The sequence below is a fragment of the Ostrea edulis genome, chromosome 9, assembly GCF_947568905.1.
Source record: "Ostrea edulis chromosome 9, xbOstEdul1.1, whole genome shotgun sequence".
Taxonomy (NCBI): domain Eukaryota; kingdom Metazoa; phylum Mollusca; class Bivalvia; order Ostreida; family Ostreidae; genus Ostrea; species Ostrea edulis.
Genome location: NC_079172.1, coordinates 24,478,516 through 24,493,032, shown reverse-complemented (window position 1 = coordinate 24,493,032; position 14,517 = coordinate 24,478,516). Strand labels below are relative to the sequence as shown.

The window sequence follows — 14,517 nt, the reverse complement described above, 5'->3', positions numbered from 1 at the left end:
CTTCCGGTACCCCCCTTCTTTTATTTTTAAATGTTCAATTCCTTGGGTATTTCGGACGTATTTTGGATAAAATATGTAACTTCAGAGTTTATCTATTTCAATGGAATACACAAATCTCGCATAGAAACCGTTTTTAAAAATGGCATATCACCGATCATAATATATGTTCATATATTATGATCGGTGATATGACATTTATAAAAACGGGTTCTATGCGAGATTTTTGTATTCCATTGAAATAGATAAACTCTGAAGTTACATATTTTATCCAAAATACGTCCGAAATACCCAAGGAATTGAACATTTAAAAATAAAAGAAGGGGGTACCGGAAGTCCTGTCCACAAGCACCTGTGGTTGATCCCCCTCGCTCCGACCCCCCCCCCCCCCCCTCCTTTTTTTTTTAACCATACCCAAAACCTACAAAGAATGTGGTGACTATAAATGAAAGGAAGAAGGAACAAGAATTTCAGTCAAAATGCATTAAAATGTCCCATTTTAAATCATTCTTTAAAAAAAAAAAATTCGGGGGAGGACCATGAATTTCAGTCGAAAATGCATTAAAATGCCCCATTTTAAATCAAAGACCACCACCCCCCCACCCCTATGCGAGGTTAAACCCCTCCCATGACATCCCCCTTCGGGCATCAACCCTAAAAATCCGCCACTAATTCGGAACTATCTTCATACACCGTCTCCGGTTTTCTAATTTAAAGACGAGAGTCAAGTTCCTAATTGATTTACAAGATGGAATAGTTGCACAACTGTCATGACATCGATGACTTAGAGAGTCCCCCAAAAAAACGGTAATAATAGGTTTACCATCCAGTCTTAGATTCTGCTATATATTTTGGGTTACTATATTAAAACGAACTTGTGGAATATTTACTATTCGCAACTTTGAAAAGCATTTTTCTACAACATTATCAGATTATCCAGCCTAGAGCAAAAAACACTTAGCTATCCAGCTAGACACGGAAGTTTGTTTACCCAAGCAGGTGCTTGAAATTTTTGCCCAACCAACTCCTCTACATACACTCAGTTATTCATCTCAGGAAAGTGAGAGAGAGAAAAAATATCAATACCTCTTGTTGATGCACCGAATCAAATCAAATAATCTTTATTTAAAGTCGAATATGACATAATAATACAACATTAGCTCTAAGGAGCTATTTAATAACTAGTTACAGGCCCAAACCAGGATTTTTCGTGAGTATGATCAATATAATGCATAGTGATGGGAATCTGACTGAGAATTTCATAATCGATGATTGGTCTACTGTAACTAATTAATAATTGGATATCTAGAAATTCTATGATAAAGTCATGTAACCACTGAACAAGTGTAGATAAATATTTTCTACATTTGTTGCTTTTATTGCTGAAAAGGTGTAAATGAATATTTTCTGTGCTTGTGCACTTTCGTGCAGTTTATCTTTACATGACATGTAACATTTCTGTCAGTGCTGGGGTGAAATCAACATTGTAGATAATGACACAAATTAGCAAAGCATATCTTATTATCAGGGGAAGACTTTCTTTTTATGCTAATTTAGGAGGTCTTAAATTCTTCTAATTTTAAAATATGTTATTGGAAGCAGTGAGAAGGGAAAATGGCTGCTGGTGTTTATTTTTTAATTGGTCCTCTGTCCATCCAGTTTTTCTACTGACCCAACCCAAATTTGACCTGATTTAGGTTGACAGGTGTTTACAAAAACATAAGTCAAACGATTACATTAAGAGCTAGTGCTACGATGAACTGTGAGATGGTATATTGTGGTGAATTAGCCATGGTGTGGTCACAATACTTTGAAGCAACATGAGCTGTAATCAGCAGAAATTTTTTGTAATTGTAAATTTAAGTCTACACTCTTTTACTCAATCATAAAAATACATTGATGATGAAATAACAAAGTTTCACTCCTTGAAACATAGTTGTTTAGAATGAAAATAATTTCTTTCTATGTATGACATATTAAACCTTTCTTTGTATGACATAAACACAGTATGCAAGTGACCTTATGTCTAATGCTCGGAAAAGAAGTTCTGTGCATGCACAAACAGTTAATGACGTGGAAACAAATGTCAGACAAATGAGGTCCAAAGTCTAAATTGACTGATTGGCACGAAAAAGATGGAAGAAGGAAGCAAATATAAAGTTAATTCAGTATGAAATTTACATAGGAGATCAGTGATGTATATAATTCATAAACATTGTGTGTGGACATACGATACAGAAATAAAATACAGAAATGGATGCTTTCCTCTAATTCCATCTTCAATATCAATTTGTTTGCAGCATTTCGCACATGCTTCTTGATAATTGATTATTTTCATAACAATCACCAAAAAATAATGAGTGATGACAAATTCAGACATCACAGGGTTGTATTTTTTGACAAGCTTGTGCTAATTCTATGTGGAGTAAACATTTTAAATGTAAATTTAAGTGTTGATCACATGACAGTTTTCCTTATATTCTCAAAATTAAAACTGGTGTTGATTTGATGAGAAGATGGAATGTTGAAAAAAATTATCGTTTCTCGGAGGCTAAAACAGGTTTTCGGTCAGTCTTTTTTTTCTGTCAGTTGGTCAGGAGAGGGCAAATAGACAATTTTTTTAAAGGTGATCTGAATATCATTATAGGTATCATGAGGTCAGTGTATTGTTTTATCCCTACAGTGATACATAACATAAATTTATATGTAAGAGAGGTGCACAGTGGATGCATGGTGCACCCCCCCCCCACCCCCACCCCCCCAATATCATGTTTGAAAGTTACATATTACACCACTATGTAAAATACATGAATCTGGAATTATAATTGCAGACCATTGTAGATTATTTTTATACTTGTGAAATTGTAGATCATGGCCGAGTCATCAGAGACAGAATGCTTGGACCACAAACTGAGGGAAGAAATGCAGCAATACGTAGAACAGCTGACAACAAGTGGAAAGCCATTACTTAATGCAGACACCATGAAAAAGTTTAAAAATATCTGCAAGTTAGTAATTGATCATTATCACAAGCAATGGGTTTAGTGTCCAGATTATTCCCACAAACTAAAATGGACATTGAACACCTGGCTAACAGTGTTGGAAGTTTGCATCTTTAGTTTGTTATATGCCTATTAAAGACAGGAAATGTTATGGTGTGGAAATCGTGTATGTCCCGCTCATAATTTCAATACTATGAGACTTAAAATCATCAAACTTTGTCAGCTGATACATTGTGGTTAGAGGGTGTGTCACACTTTAAGTTAGGTCACTTTGACCTTTGATTAACATGATATGGCCAAATATGGCAAAATCCTGTCCAACTCATAACTGGACAATTGACTGGTCTAGATTCATCAAATTTGTATGGTCAGTTAATGCATCTTAGGAAGGTGTGTCACTCTCTAAATCAAGGTCACCATGACCTATTATTAAGATGAAATGGCCATATATGGCATAACCCCTTTTTTGGGCTCATGTAGATCCCATCCTAGAATCAACAAACTTTGTCAATATGTGCATCTGTAGGGAAATGTAAATAGCAGCTTATAATCAGGTCATTAAAACTTTTAATAATGATGTTTTAAGGGAGGTAATTCCTACATGTAGTAACCCTATTCAATATTTATTACATCATGAAATACACAATTTTTCATAAAATGTAGCTACATAACAATTAAAATGAATACTTATTTTGTGCTAACATTAATGATATAGATATATGCAGTATTGTACGACAAAGTCTGCATAGGGAATAGTGAAGGTCAGCATGACTTTGTCCCATGCACTCTCATGTGTTTATGATTATGATCGATAAAGATTTGACGGGTGTATCATGTGCCGTAACGGTGCACTTTAATCCATTGTAAACAGAAATTAGACATCGTATCTTAAAGCAGTCAATTTCTTTTCTTCTCTGTATGATATTTTATTGATATGACACAGTATTAAATGAAATAATTTCTTTTGATGGGGAATATGGAATGTAATTGGGAGTAATTTGTTTGTATAGATGCTGTTAGTGTGGAGGTGTGCATCCTAAAAATGGTTTTTGATATAAACAGGAAACCCTTTTAGGATGGCAGTGTAAGGAAATTTTTTTAAAGAAAAACAAAGATGAATATTGTAAAACATGATTATAACAAACGCTCTTTATAATGAATGACCTTTTACTTCTGCAGGCTTCACTTCCCTATTGTTTAGAAGTAGGTAATGGCGTGAACTGGAAAGAGAACTTGATTGGTTGGAATGACATACATCAACGAATCACATTCATTGTTGCACGTAGCAAAATTTCCCTAATCTATTATTAGAAAGTACAGGTCAATCCGAGTTTTTTTATGTTTATAATTAGAAAGACCGAGTCAGTCCGCATTTCTATACTTTGACACGTGATTTGAAACTGAAGTGCATTACAATACATAAAAATTTTATTTCGTTTTACAGGAAGTCTGATATGTATGTCAAGGAGGCGTATCACATGCTGGTAATCCAGTTACAGAAGGAACACTCAGAAATCAGACTGTCTGCATTCCAAATGATTGATGAGCTCTTCAATCGATCACATATGTTTAGGGACCTGCTGTTGTCTGACTTGCAAACTTTTCTGGAACTGACTGTTGGTATGCCAAACTGCTATTTCTCATAGTTATAGGTAGTACCTATAATGTATATTACATACCCATTACTTTTAAACATGAATGAAAATATGAATATCAGCAATATTTGCATAGTCCTATTAAATTTGATTGCCTAGGTGGGTAGCTTGGTCTGTTGATGTGTTGATTATTGATCTGTAGATTGCGGGTTTCAGTCCAGCAGGGGTGTTACAATTTTGTTTCTGCTAAAATTGCATTTTTTGATTAAATAACATAAATTCTAACATTTTCTATTTCAAAATATTATTGTACATATCCTCCACTTTTCATCCATATCAATTTTCACCGTTGTTTTATTTCTCCTTAATGTAATGTTTTATTAGGATTATGCTGTATTGATTTTTATGTATTATAAAAGACATGAAATTACTTTTATTTTTATGCTAAACAATATACTTTTAAATTCAGTGGTAAATTAGTTTATTTTAAAATTGTTCAGATGAAAAAGCACACCCATTCTATTAGCAACATTTATGAACAGTGAGTAACTGTTATTATATTATCAGAAGTAGATTTTGATCAGCCACTGCCACCACCGAAAGCTGCAGCTAGCACACTGAAAGCCTCTGCTCTCAGAGCCATTCAACAATGGAATGACAAGTTCGGAGAGGCTTACAAAAAATTGTCCCTTGGATTTAACTTTCTGCAGAAGTGCAAAAAGGTATGTTAAAGAGAAATGAATATTGTTTCCAGTAATCAGTCAAGAGTTTCATACAGTATGATTTGAAGATTTTGCTGTGAGTGCTGTTAACAGTTCAGAGTCAGTGATATGATCCCCACACACAAAGCTAATGATAATTCTGCATTTAACGATATAAGGCCATGCCAATTTGTAATCTAGTTCGTCGGATTCGCCGCTTCTATTTGTAACAAATCCAAATTATAATATTATCAAAAAATAATATCCGCCCGCGTGTTCAAAAATATCCGTAAATATTTTTTTTAGTTTTTACAACAAGCGCACAAATAACCTTGATGTATATGCTGACAAATGACAGAACCGCGGGCTCTCGAGAAATTTCGTAACAGTGTAATACGGTTAAGTTATTCATGATGTCAATCTTAATATGTACGATACTTCATAACACTGGATTGGAAGTTGTTCCTTATGCTGGAATCGAACTGGAAGCCGATGAAACTTTTGAAGCGCTATTCGATGCCACTATGTAGAGAACATTGATAGCGTATGATTGATTGTTTGATTAGCCTATATATTGACTGAAGTCTCTCTTGAGAATATTTCACTTACATGAAGACGTTACCATTGTCGGTGAAGGGCTGCAAAATTTAGGCCTATGCTCAGCGCTTATGGCACTGAGGGATCTTTATCGTGCCACACCTGCTGTGACAAGGATCTCAGTTTTCGTAGTCCTATCTGAAGGACCGTCCCATTTATTCTCCTCTTACAACAAGCAAGGGGTACTGATCGATGACTATTTTAAACTGGACCAACAGTTAACGACAAATTCACAAAAGGTTTGGTGATGTCATATCAAAATTCAAGAAAATGCTCAAAGCGATGCAATGGATATTGCATTTGCAATGAATGTCAAAACTGGATGTGTCCCTAGCAATATGCATATCTCTGAATCGAAAGTTTGTAGAAATGAAACTTTAAAAAAATTCTTCAAAAAGACCTTCTCAGTTAATGTTGCAAAGTACATGTATTAGGTATAAAAAAAATAAGTCTTTGAAACCTGAAATACTTCTTATTTATTGACGTAAACTATATCAACAAAGTTGAAAAATATTAAGTTTATGTGGTAAACAAATGATATCTGATGATTTTAGATCTTTATTTTTAGGCGCCCGCTTTTTAAAATCACACTTAATTCAATTAAAAATATTTATATTTCTTGTATTCGCTCGCCTCATTATTTTTATCTCCAAAATTAAAAATAATATTTGTAAAATAATTTCGCCCTCTCGCCTCACTTTTTTTGTTTGAAAATCCGAAGAACTATTTTACAAATTGGTGTGGCCTAAGGCAACTTATATAATTTTATCACAGGTTGATTTTAATGATATAAGGCAACTTAGATAATTTTATCACAGGTTGATTTTAATGATATAAGGCAATTTATATAATTTTATCACAAGTTGATTTTAATGATATAAGGCAACTTATATAATTTTATCACAGGTTGATTCTAACGATATAAGGCAACTTAGATAATTGTATCGCAGCTAGATTTTAACGATATAAGGCAACTTAGATAATTGTATCACAGGTTGATTTTGATGATTTAAGGCAACTTAGATAATTTCATTGCAGGTTGATTTTAATGATATAAAGCAACTTAGATCATTTTTGTGCAGGTTGATTTTAATGGCATCAGAGCCAGGAGCGAAGCAGAGCAAAGGCGAGAGAGGGAGAGAGCAGAAAGACAACAGAGAATCGATCGGGACAGAGTAAATAAAGTTCTCAAGGAAATCGAAGGTAACAAATAATATTTATCTACTATGGTTCACCTGTTTTAAATTTCCAGCAAACCTCTTGACTTCAAAAAGCCATTGCTAGACCAAGGGCTTTATTTGAGAGTTTATCATTTTTGTTCTATTGGAGATTTAATAATGTTTGATTTAGTTTACATTTTATTATTTTTGTTTTATTTGAGATTTTTTAAATATTCATTTTATTTGAGAATTTATTATTGTGTTTCATATGAAAGTTTCTGTTTTATTTGAGAGTTTAGTATTATTATTTTTTTTTTTTATTTGAGAATTTATATCTTTACATCATGTGTAATGGCTGTACAGAATTGCTGAATAATATCCCTCCCGATTTCGAGATATTGTTGGAAATCTCGTGACCTCAGGGGTTATCATCCGATAATATCCTCCTAGGCTTATTATTTTGTGAACATATATTGGGTTATAGCTATAGTTGGACTTTTCAGTTTGCTATGTTAATGTTACATAATTATATGTCCCACTTTAAATTTGATGTTTATTTGTGTTTTTAAAGAAGTTTAAAGATGTTGGAAAGTGAATTTGCATTTTTAACTATAGAATCATTCAGATACTGATTTGATGAGGGGCTTTTGCTTGACTCTTACTTTATTCTACTGTAAACAAATATTTGTTCACAAATGAGAAATATCTGCAATCATAACACAAGATTGTCTACATTTCTCCTAAGGACTGTTTCGTTAGCATTCATCAGTAAACATTATAAACAAAGAATATGTATGCATATCTTCTTTAACATAGAATTTTTGTGATTATTGCAGAGATAGAGCCCGACATCAGGAGCTGCCTTACAGAGGTAGAAAACTGTTTCTCAATAGTACTTCCTACTCCAGAAGACTTCTTCCTTGGTGTTGAGTGCAGTGAAACTGCTGAAGGCCCCAGCAAATGTTCAACCAAAGATCAGAACCAGCAAATATCTGAAACAGGAACTCAGAAATGTGTAAATTGTGAAAATCAAGATTCAGGACAAAATCATCCATCAACTTCAATAGCCAGTTGTGAACAGTGTAAGAGAAATGGAAATGATTCGGAGAATGAATCCGGAGATGTAAGCAGGAGTCCACTGAACAAAGCAAATGTTAAATGTACAATAACAGATGAATCATCAAAAGAGATAGTGACTGAACGCAGTGAAAGATCTGAAGTAAAAACAGAAATTAAACCAGGAAATAGAGAAAATACTCTCAAGGATTCAACAAGTTTCTCCAGGAGTGGGATTAATTCTGAAGATAAAGAGGAGAGTGAAAAAGAAAATACTGAAAGTGAGTCCGAGGATTCATCTGATGATGACATGGAGGATGTTGGAGGGTTTGTACAGGAACATGGGCTGAGAAACCATCAGTACAGCATAGCTATAGACCTACAACAGGGACCGGTACAGCTGGAGGAGAACGAGGACAATCTGCCTGTCTTAACTACACTCAAGGATCACTACCGACTGATTAGTACGAAACACCAACCCAGAGTAGCTCGCTGGCTCCAGGTAAGTAATACATCAGTAGTACTAAACACCAACCCAGAGTAGCTCGCTGGCTCCAGGTAAGTAATACATCAGTAGTACTAAACACCAACCCAGAGTAGCCCGCTGGCTCCAGGTAAGTAATACATCAGTAGTACTAAACACCAACCCAGAGTAGCCCGCTGGCTCCAGGTAAGTAATACATCAGTAGTACTAAACACCAACCCAGAGTAGCTCGCTGGCTCCAGGTAAGTAATACATCAGTAGTAATAATCACCAGTCAAGTGTGACTGAGTACATCAGTATAGTACTAATCACCAGTCAAGTGTAACTCACTGGCAAAGCAATGATAGATTACCCATTAGTCACTGACTGATGTACTGTATTCAACATCATTAGTCACTGACTGATGTACTGTATTCAACATCAGTCCAAAGTGGCAGGCTTAATTAGTGTCAAGTATTTTAAAGGAATACCATGAATAACAAGTGATATACATATACATCGCTACAAACAGCTTATTGTAGTCTGCAAGATCCAGTTATATAAATGCAGATGTTACCAGTATGTAAAATACATAGGATTAACTGAATAAAGGTGTACTGCTTTGTTTTGGGCATCATTTTCAAAAGCATCAATTTGTGTGCATTTCCACACAATTTTGAATTTCCATTTTCACGATAACCAAAATAATTTCTTTTTACCCTGATTTAGGTACTTTCAAAACATGGAGGAAAACAAGAAGATGTGAAACATGTGATTGACATCAAATCTCAACTACAGCGGATTAAGAATAAATTCTATGACCTGAAAGTGGTACCACGAGAGGAACACACAAAACACGATGGTATGAAATAAACAATTTCTACTGATTGCTGTTTTTTTAAGGTCGTGATATCAAGGGCCAGGGCCTTTCCATTGGGAAAAATAGTGACATTTGCTTAAAATTGGGAAAAACGTTTCATACAAAGAAATAGGGAAAAACCCAATTCAGAGTACATTAAGGTATAATTTGGCTCCTGATGAATTTCAATTTGGTCAAAGCTTACCTCATTCAAATATGCAGAGGCCAAAAAATTAGGTTTACTTAAGAATTTTGAAGCAAAAATTGTAATCTGTGGGCCTTTGAAGATTTATGAACAATTTGGCCACCCTGCTTGATTTGTTTTCATTGTTTGGGGATTTCAAAGCAAAAATTGGGAAAAATACCTGCTTTTAATCATTGAGAATGGGGGCCTTATTTCAGCCCCCTACAGACCTTAAAAAAATTCCTGTAGACAAAGATGATGAAGATGTTGATTTGTTATTATTGTATATCTATTTAGATGATAGTGATGATGAATTTGAAGACGTGCCAGAGAAGGAGGGTTTTGAGGCAGATGTTCCAGACCATCTCACAAAAGAGCTGGGTATGTGGTGTAGAATTACTCTACGTGGATAATCATAAGATATCAATACTTGTTCGGGGGAAGGCTATCTAAGTCTTTGAACTCGTGCCTAATCCTTTTGATGTTTTAATGGCAATGAAATATGTTCAATTCACTTGTTTGAGGTTCAAATTCTGAAAACATTTTCATGAAATAGAATGCACTTGTAACTACATGTATATAACAATTTCTTCATGATGTGTTTTACAGTATTTGTAATTTCTAGTGTTTGCATGATGATTCTGATGTAGGACTTTTTTGTTCAGCTACTGTTTGCAAAAAATCCACCTCCTCCACGAAACCTACTGCCACAGTCAGCAGTGCAGCAGACAAACCCAGTACTTCAGGGGCGGGGACCAAGCGAGCATTTGTAAAGGCTTCCTGGAGCATTCGGAATGAATTACTGGAACACGACGAGAAAGATCCTACCACAATGATAGCTAATCTGAAGAGAATCAAAGATGAGGCTGAGAATGAAAGGTGATTAAAAAATAGTGTGATTCAAGGTGTTTTCATTAGAGATGAGAATTTTTTAAAAAGCAGAGTAAACAATGGCTTGTTAGTAGGAATTTTGATGGGAATATTCATTAATTGTGTTTTTGAGAATGTTCTTTGTTGTAGTAAGTGTGGTTTATTGATGATGACATGATAACTTTTATATATCACACTTAGTTTGTACAAGTTTTGCCGGGATCACTCTGGGATGCGTGGTTGCGCCATTTACACACAAACTTTGAAAATGGCACATAATAAATGGATATCATGAGCCATTTTGGTGCATTTAATAAAATAATGGCACAGAGGATCTGTTTATGATTTAATAGTGTACATATATGCCTTATTTAAGTAGCACCTCTATGACCACAAGTGAAAGCTGTACAACTAAACACACAGATGGCAGCACAAGTCGTAAAGAGAAACTGCTCAGCAATGCACCTGTGGTTTCCTATGGAGTTGATTTGGAACACTGGGAGAATCCAAATGATATTAAAGTTCCAGAGATCGTAAAGTATGTTAGTCTTGTCATCATATGCTTGTAAAATTGAGAAGGAAAAAACCAGATGCACATACACACAGACACACACACAAACAAGTTATACAATCAAAGAAATTAGTTGTGTGTTTAAAATTCCTCTTTCTGTTCCTATATAATCTTAGGTATGATTCTCTCCACCGATTCTGGTCTCCATCAGATGTTGAAAACTGCAAAAATGATTCTGTGAGTAGTAATGTACATGTAATATGCTTTAGTTATTTTTTGTGAACACTCCCTGAAAGGAAGTTGTGAATATTTAGATCTAATGCATGTGTTATGAAAAATTCTAAACACTATTAAAATGTGTGAAACTGAAAAATCAGATAGAGATATCATGATTCAAAGGAACCATTTTATATTTGTTTCTTCTTAATTTCAGAACAGCATTGGTGATCTAACAAAGAGGACCATACCTTTTGTGGGGACATTTCAACCTGTCAAATGGAAGTGCAGGGCTCCACTGTCTAATGGCAGTTTGTGTGAAAGAATGGACAGAGTCAAAGTGAGAAAATCACAATGCAATTTTTTGTATGGATATTTTGACATTTTGATCGTAAGATAAAAGTACAAACTGCTGATAAAACATATTGATTCTCCAAAAACAATTCATAATTGTAGTGATTTCCCTCAAGCTTTAAGATTTGTTGAAAAAAGATTTTCATTGAAGTTTCAAGCTTTGTACTTTGACCTACAAAGTACTTGTAAGTCACAGTTTTCATTATGAAGGGTTATAATGATGAAATCACTAATCTGACTTCACTTGTGGTAATAAACAGAATTCTTGCAAAGAAATAACAAGTTTTCTGTAATTTAACAGTGTCCTTTCCATGGGAAAATTGTTGCCAGAGATGAATATGGTGTTCCTGCAGGAGAACCAGATACTCCCTCTACTAGTACTCAGGGACAGTCAGAGGGTGAGGGTCGGAAATTACATGTATAACTGTCATTTCAACACTGGTATTGAATTTCTTACATAGCTTTTTCATTTCCTTTGGTTTATAGGACTCTTTGTAAAATATCAAAACAATATTCTGTTAAGGTGGAAATTTTTGCATATCATTAATTATGCAGAATTATAGAAAATGTATTTGTGGACTTTATTTCTGTGATGTCAATAACAAGACAAATACATCATGAAGAAATTGATGTGTGAGGGTTATTTACATGTATGTCAAAAAGTCTTTAACGTGTACATGTATTTTGGTTTAATTATTCCTAGTGTAAATTTCAACATTTACAGTATTGCATTTGTACAGCAGACTCTTGATAATTCTCTGAATTATCCTAATAATCATTATCAATCATAAATTGTTGAGAGATATTTTAGGACACATATCATAATTGAGCCGTCCCTAGCAAAAAAGGGCCCTTAAGTATATTAGTGCTAAAGTGTGAACTATAGAGGACATTCCTCAAAATATTAGAGCAATGTTGATTGTCGTTAAAATATTACAGTCAATCAACGATGACAACCAACTCGTGATTGGTAATCATGACCTTTTTCTTTACAAGTATGCAAAAAATTAAGTTACGTTTTTCATTACGACATTTTTTGAAAAACGTTGGAAAAGGTAAGGGCCTTTTATTGCTAGGAACGGCTCATATTATAATCTTGTATTTCAAATTATAGAGGGACGTGATTGGGAGGATCCAGAACTACAAGCAGATATTGAAGCTGCTATCGGAGTGGATCTAGGTTCTAAAACGGGGAAAGGAAAAGGAAAAGGGAAGGGAAAAGGAAGGAAGAAGAAAGAACCCAAGTATCCCAACCTAACGGATATTAACATCGTAAAGAACACGACCAGAACAAGGCTGGAGAAAAGGGTTCTCAATAAGTAAGTACAATTAGAAAAACATAAACATGACAAAGCTGGTTCTCAGTAAGTACAGTGTGAAAAGCATAAAACTGGTTCTTAGTAAGTACCATGTGAAAAGCATGATAAAACTGGTTCTCAGTAAGTACCATGTGAAAAGCATGATAAAACTGGTTCTCAGTAAGTACAATGTGAAAAGCATGACAAAACTGGTTCTCAGTAAGTACAATGTGAAGAGCATGACAAAGCTTGTTCTCAGTAAGTACAATGTGAAGAGCATGACAAAGCTGGTTATCGATAAGTAAGTACAATTAGAAAAGCATGACAAAGCTGGTTCTCGATAAGCAAGTAAAATTTGAAGAACACAACCAGGATGAGGCTGGTTCTCAATAAGAAAGCAATGGACAGCTGATGTGTGATACTTTTCGTAGGTTCTTAATTTTGTGAGTTGAGAGAAATAATTGTATTTGTTGGGATACTTCATTTTGTGGTTGAAAGAGTTGCCATTCTTTATTTCCATTCAGTTTTCCCTTCAAATTCGTAGGAAGTATAGTGGGTATGTTCATACCACGAAAATAACAAACATTAAACTACCTGTACATAAGTTACCATGAAAGTTAATCATTTTACTTTTAAAAAATATATGTATCACTGGTGATATCTTTGTTAATGATTTAACTTTGAAAAGCTAAGTTATGCAGAGTATGAACCTGTCGTTCTTTAATATACAATACTGGTACATGTAATTTTTTGATTAAAATGACTGGCAGATTCTGATCATTGTGTCATGGCAGCTTGATTTAATTTTCCTAAATGAAATACATTTCAGATCTGCAATGAAAAGAGTGAATGAAGTGATGGATAATTTAGCATATAAAAGAATACGGGACAGATTTGGAAATCAGTTTAATTATTCTTTGCGTTAATTTTCAAATTAAGTCAAGAAGTCCAGAGACTGTTTAGAGTAATGGAATATTTTCGTTGTGCCATTAATTTAAACGAAGCATCATTATTTACACAGAATTGTATCATAGTGTTTTTTTAACATAATTTATTATTTTGTGTAAGTACATGTAGATAATTTATTTATATAATGATATTATATGTACATGTATGTGTGATTATGAATAAATTTGCCTATGGATTATGATTTGTTTTTGTTGTTAATTGTTTGCTGTTGTTATTTGTTTAAAAAAGCGTAGACGAAACAGATTCTGTATTAATGTTTTGCATTTTTTATAGACGGCAAAGTTTATTATACAGTTAATTAAAGGTCTCCTTGTCTTTGTGACTGTATTAATATTATTAAGGTCAGTTAAAGAGATCGATATGTGATCTAGAATTTTCCATGATGGAAAACAATTCTGTGTACACTGAATAAGCAAATCCGTGGAGAATTATAGGGAAGGGTTGTAGAGGGATTTAATCTTATGTTTTATTATACCCACTGCAACAAAGTTGTGGGGGGTATACTGGAATTGGGCTGTACGCCCGTCTGTATATGCAATGGAATCTGGGCTCTAAAGCATTATCCTTTCCACCTACAGTCACCATATGGGACAAAGATGTTCCCTATCGATTTCGTGGTCAAAAGGTCAAGTGCACTCCTAGAGAAGAGACTACCCAAGGTTTTTTCATGCCCTTTCTTTCTACA

At 34.3% G+C, this 14,517-nt stretch overlaps 1 protein-coding gene across 6 annotated transcripts; it reads left to right on the top strand.

The window, feature by feature from the left end:
- The first annotated feature begins 708 nt into the window (after positions 1 to 708).
- On the top strand, positions 709 to 14,008 carry LOC125659263 (UV-stimulated scaffold protein A-like). 6 transcript variants are annotated; one of them, XM_056148950.1, is made up of 15 exons: positions 709 to 804; positions 2,866 to 3,005; positions 4,444 to 4,619; positions 5,162 to 5,316; positions 6,975 to 7,095; positions 7,889 to 8,610; positions 9,301 to 9,433; positions 9,912 to 9,995; positions 10,280 to 10,493; positions 10,864 to 11,022; positions 11,172 to 11,232; positions 11,429 to 11,551; positions 11,867 to 11,963; positions 12,680 to 12,884; positions 13,693 to 14,008. In XM_056148950.1, the coding sequence occupies exons 2-15, from the start codon at positions 2,869 to 2,871 to the stop codon at positions 13,787 to 13,789; spliced, it is 2,484 nt and encodes an 827-aa protein (XP_056004925.1). In that variant the 5' UTR covers positions 709 to 804; positions 2,866 to 2,868; the 3' UTR covers positions 13,790 to 14,008. The 6 variants fall into 6 exon arrangements, with proteins under 6 accessions (XP_056004925.1, XP_056004922.1, XP_056004924.1 ...); XM_056148947.1 differs by having other exon boundaries at positions 10,861 to 11,022; XM_056148949.1 differs by lacking the exon at positions 709 to 804 and adding an exon at positions 928 to 996 and having other exon boundaries at positions 10,861 to 11,022.
- The last annotated feature ends 509 nt before the right edge of the window (positions 14,009 to 14,517 follow it).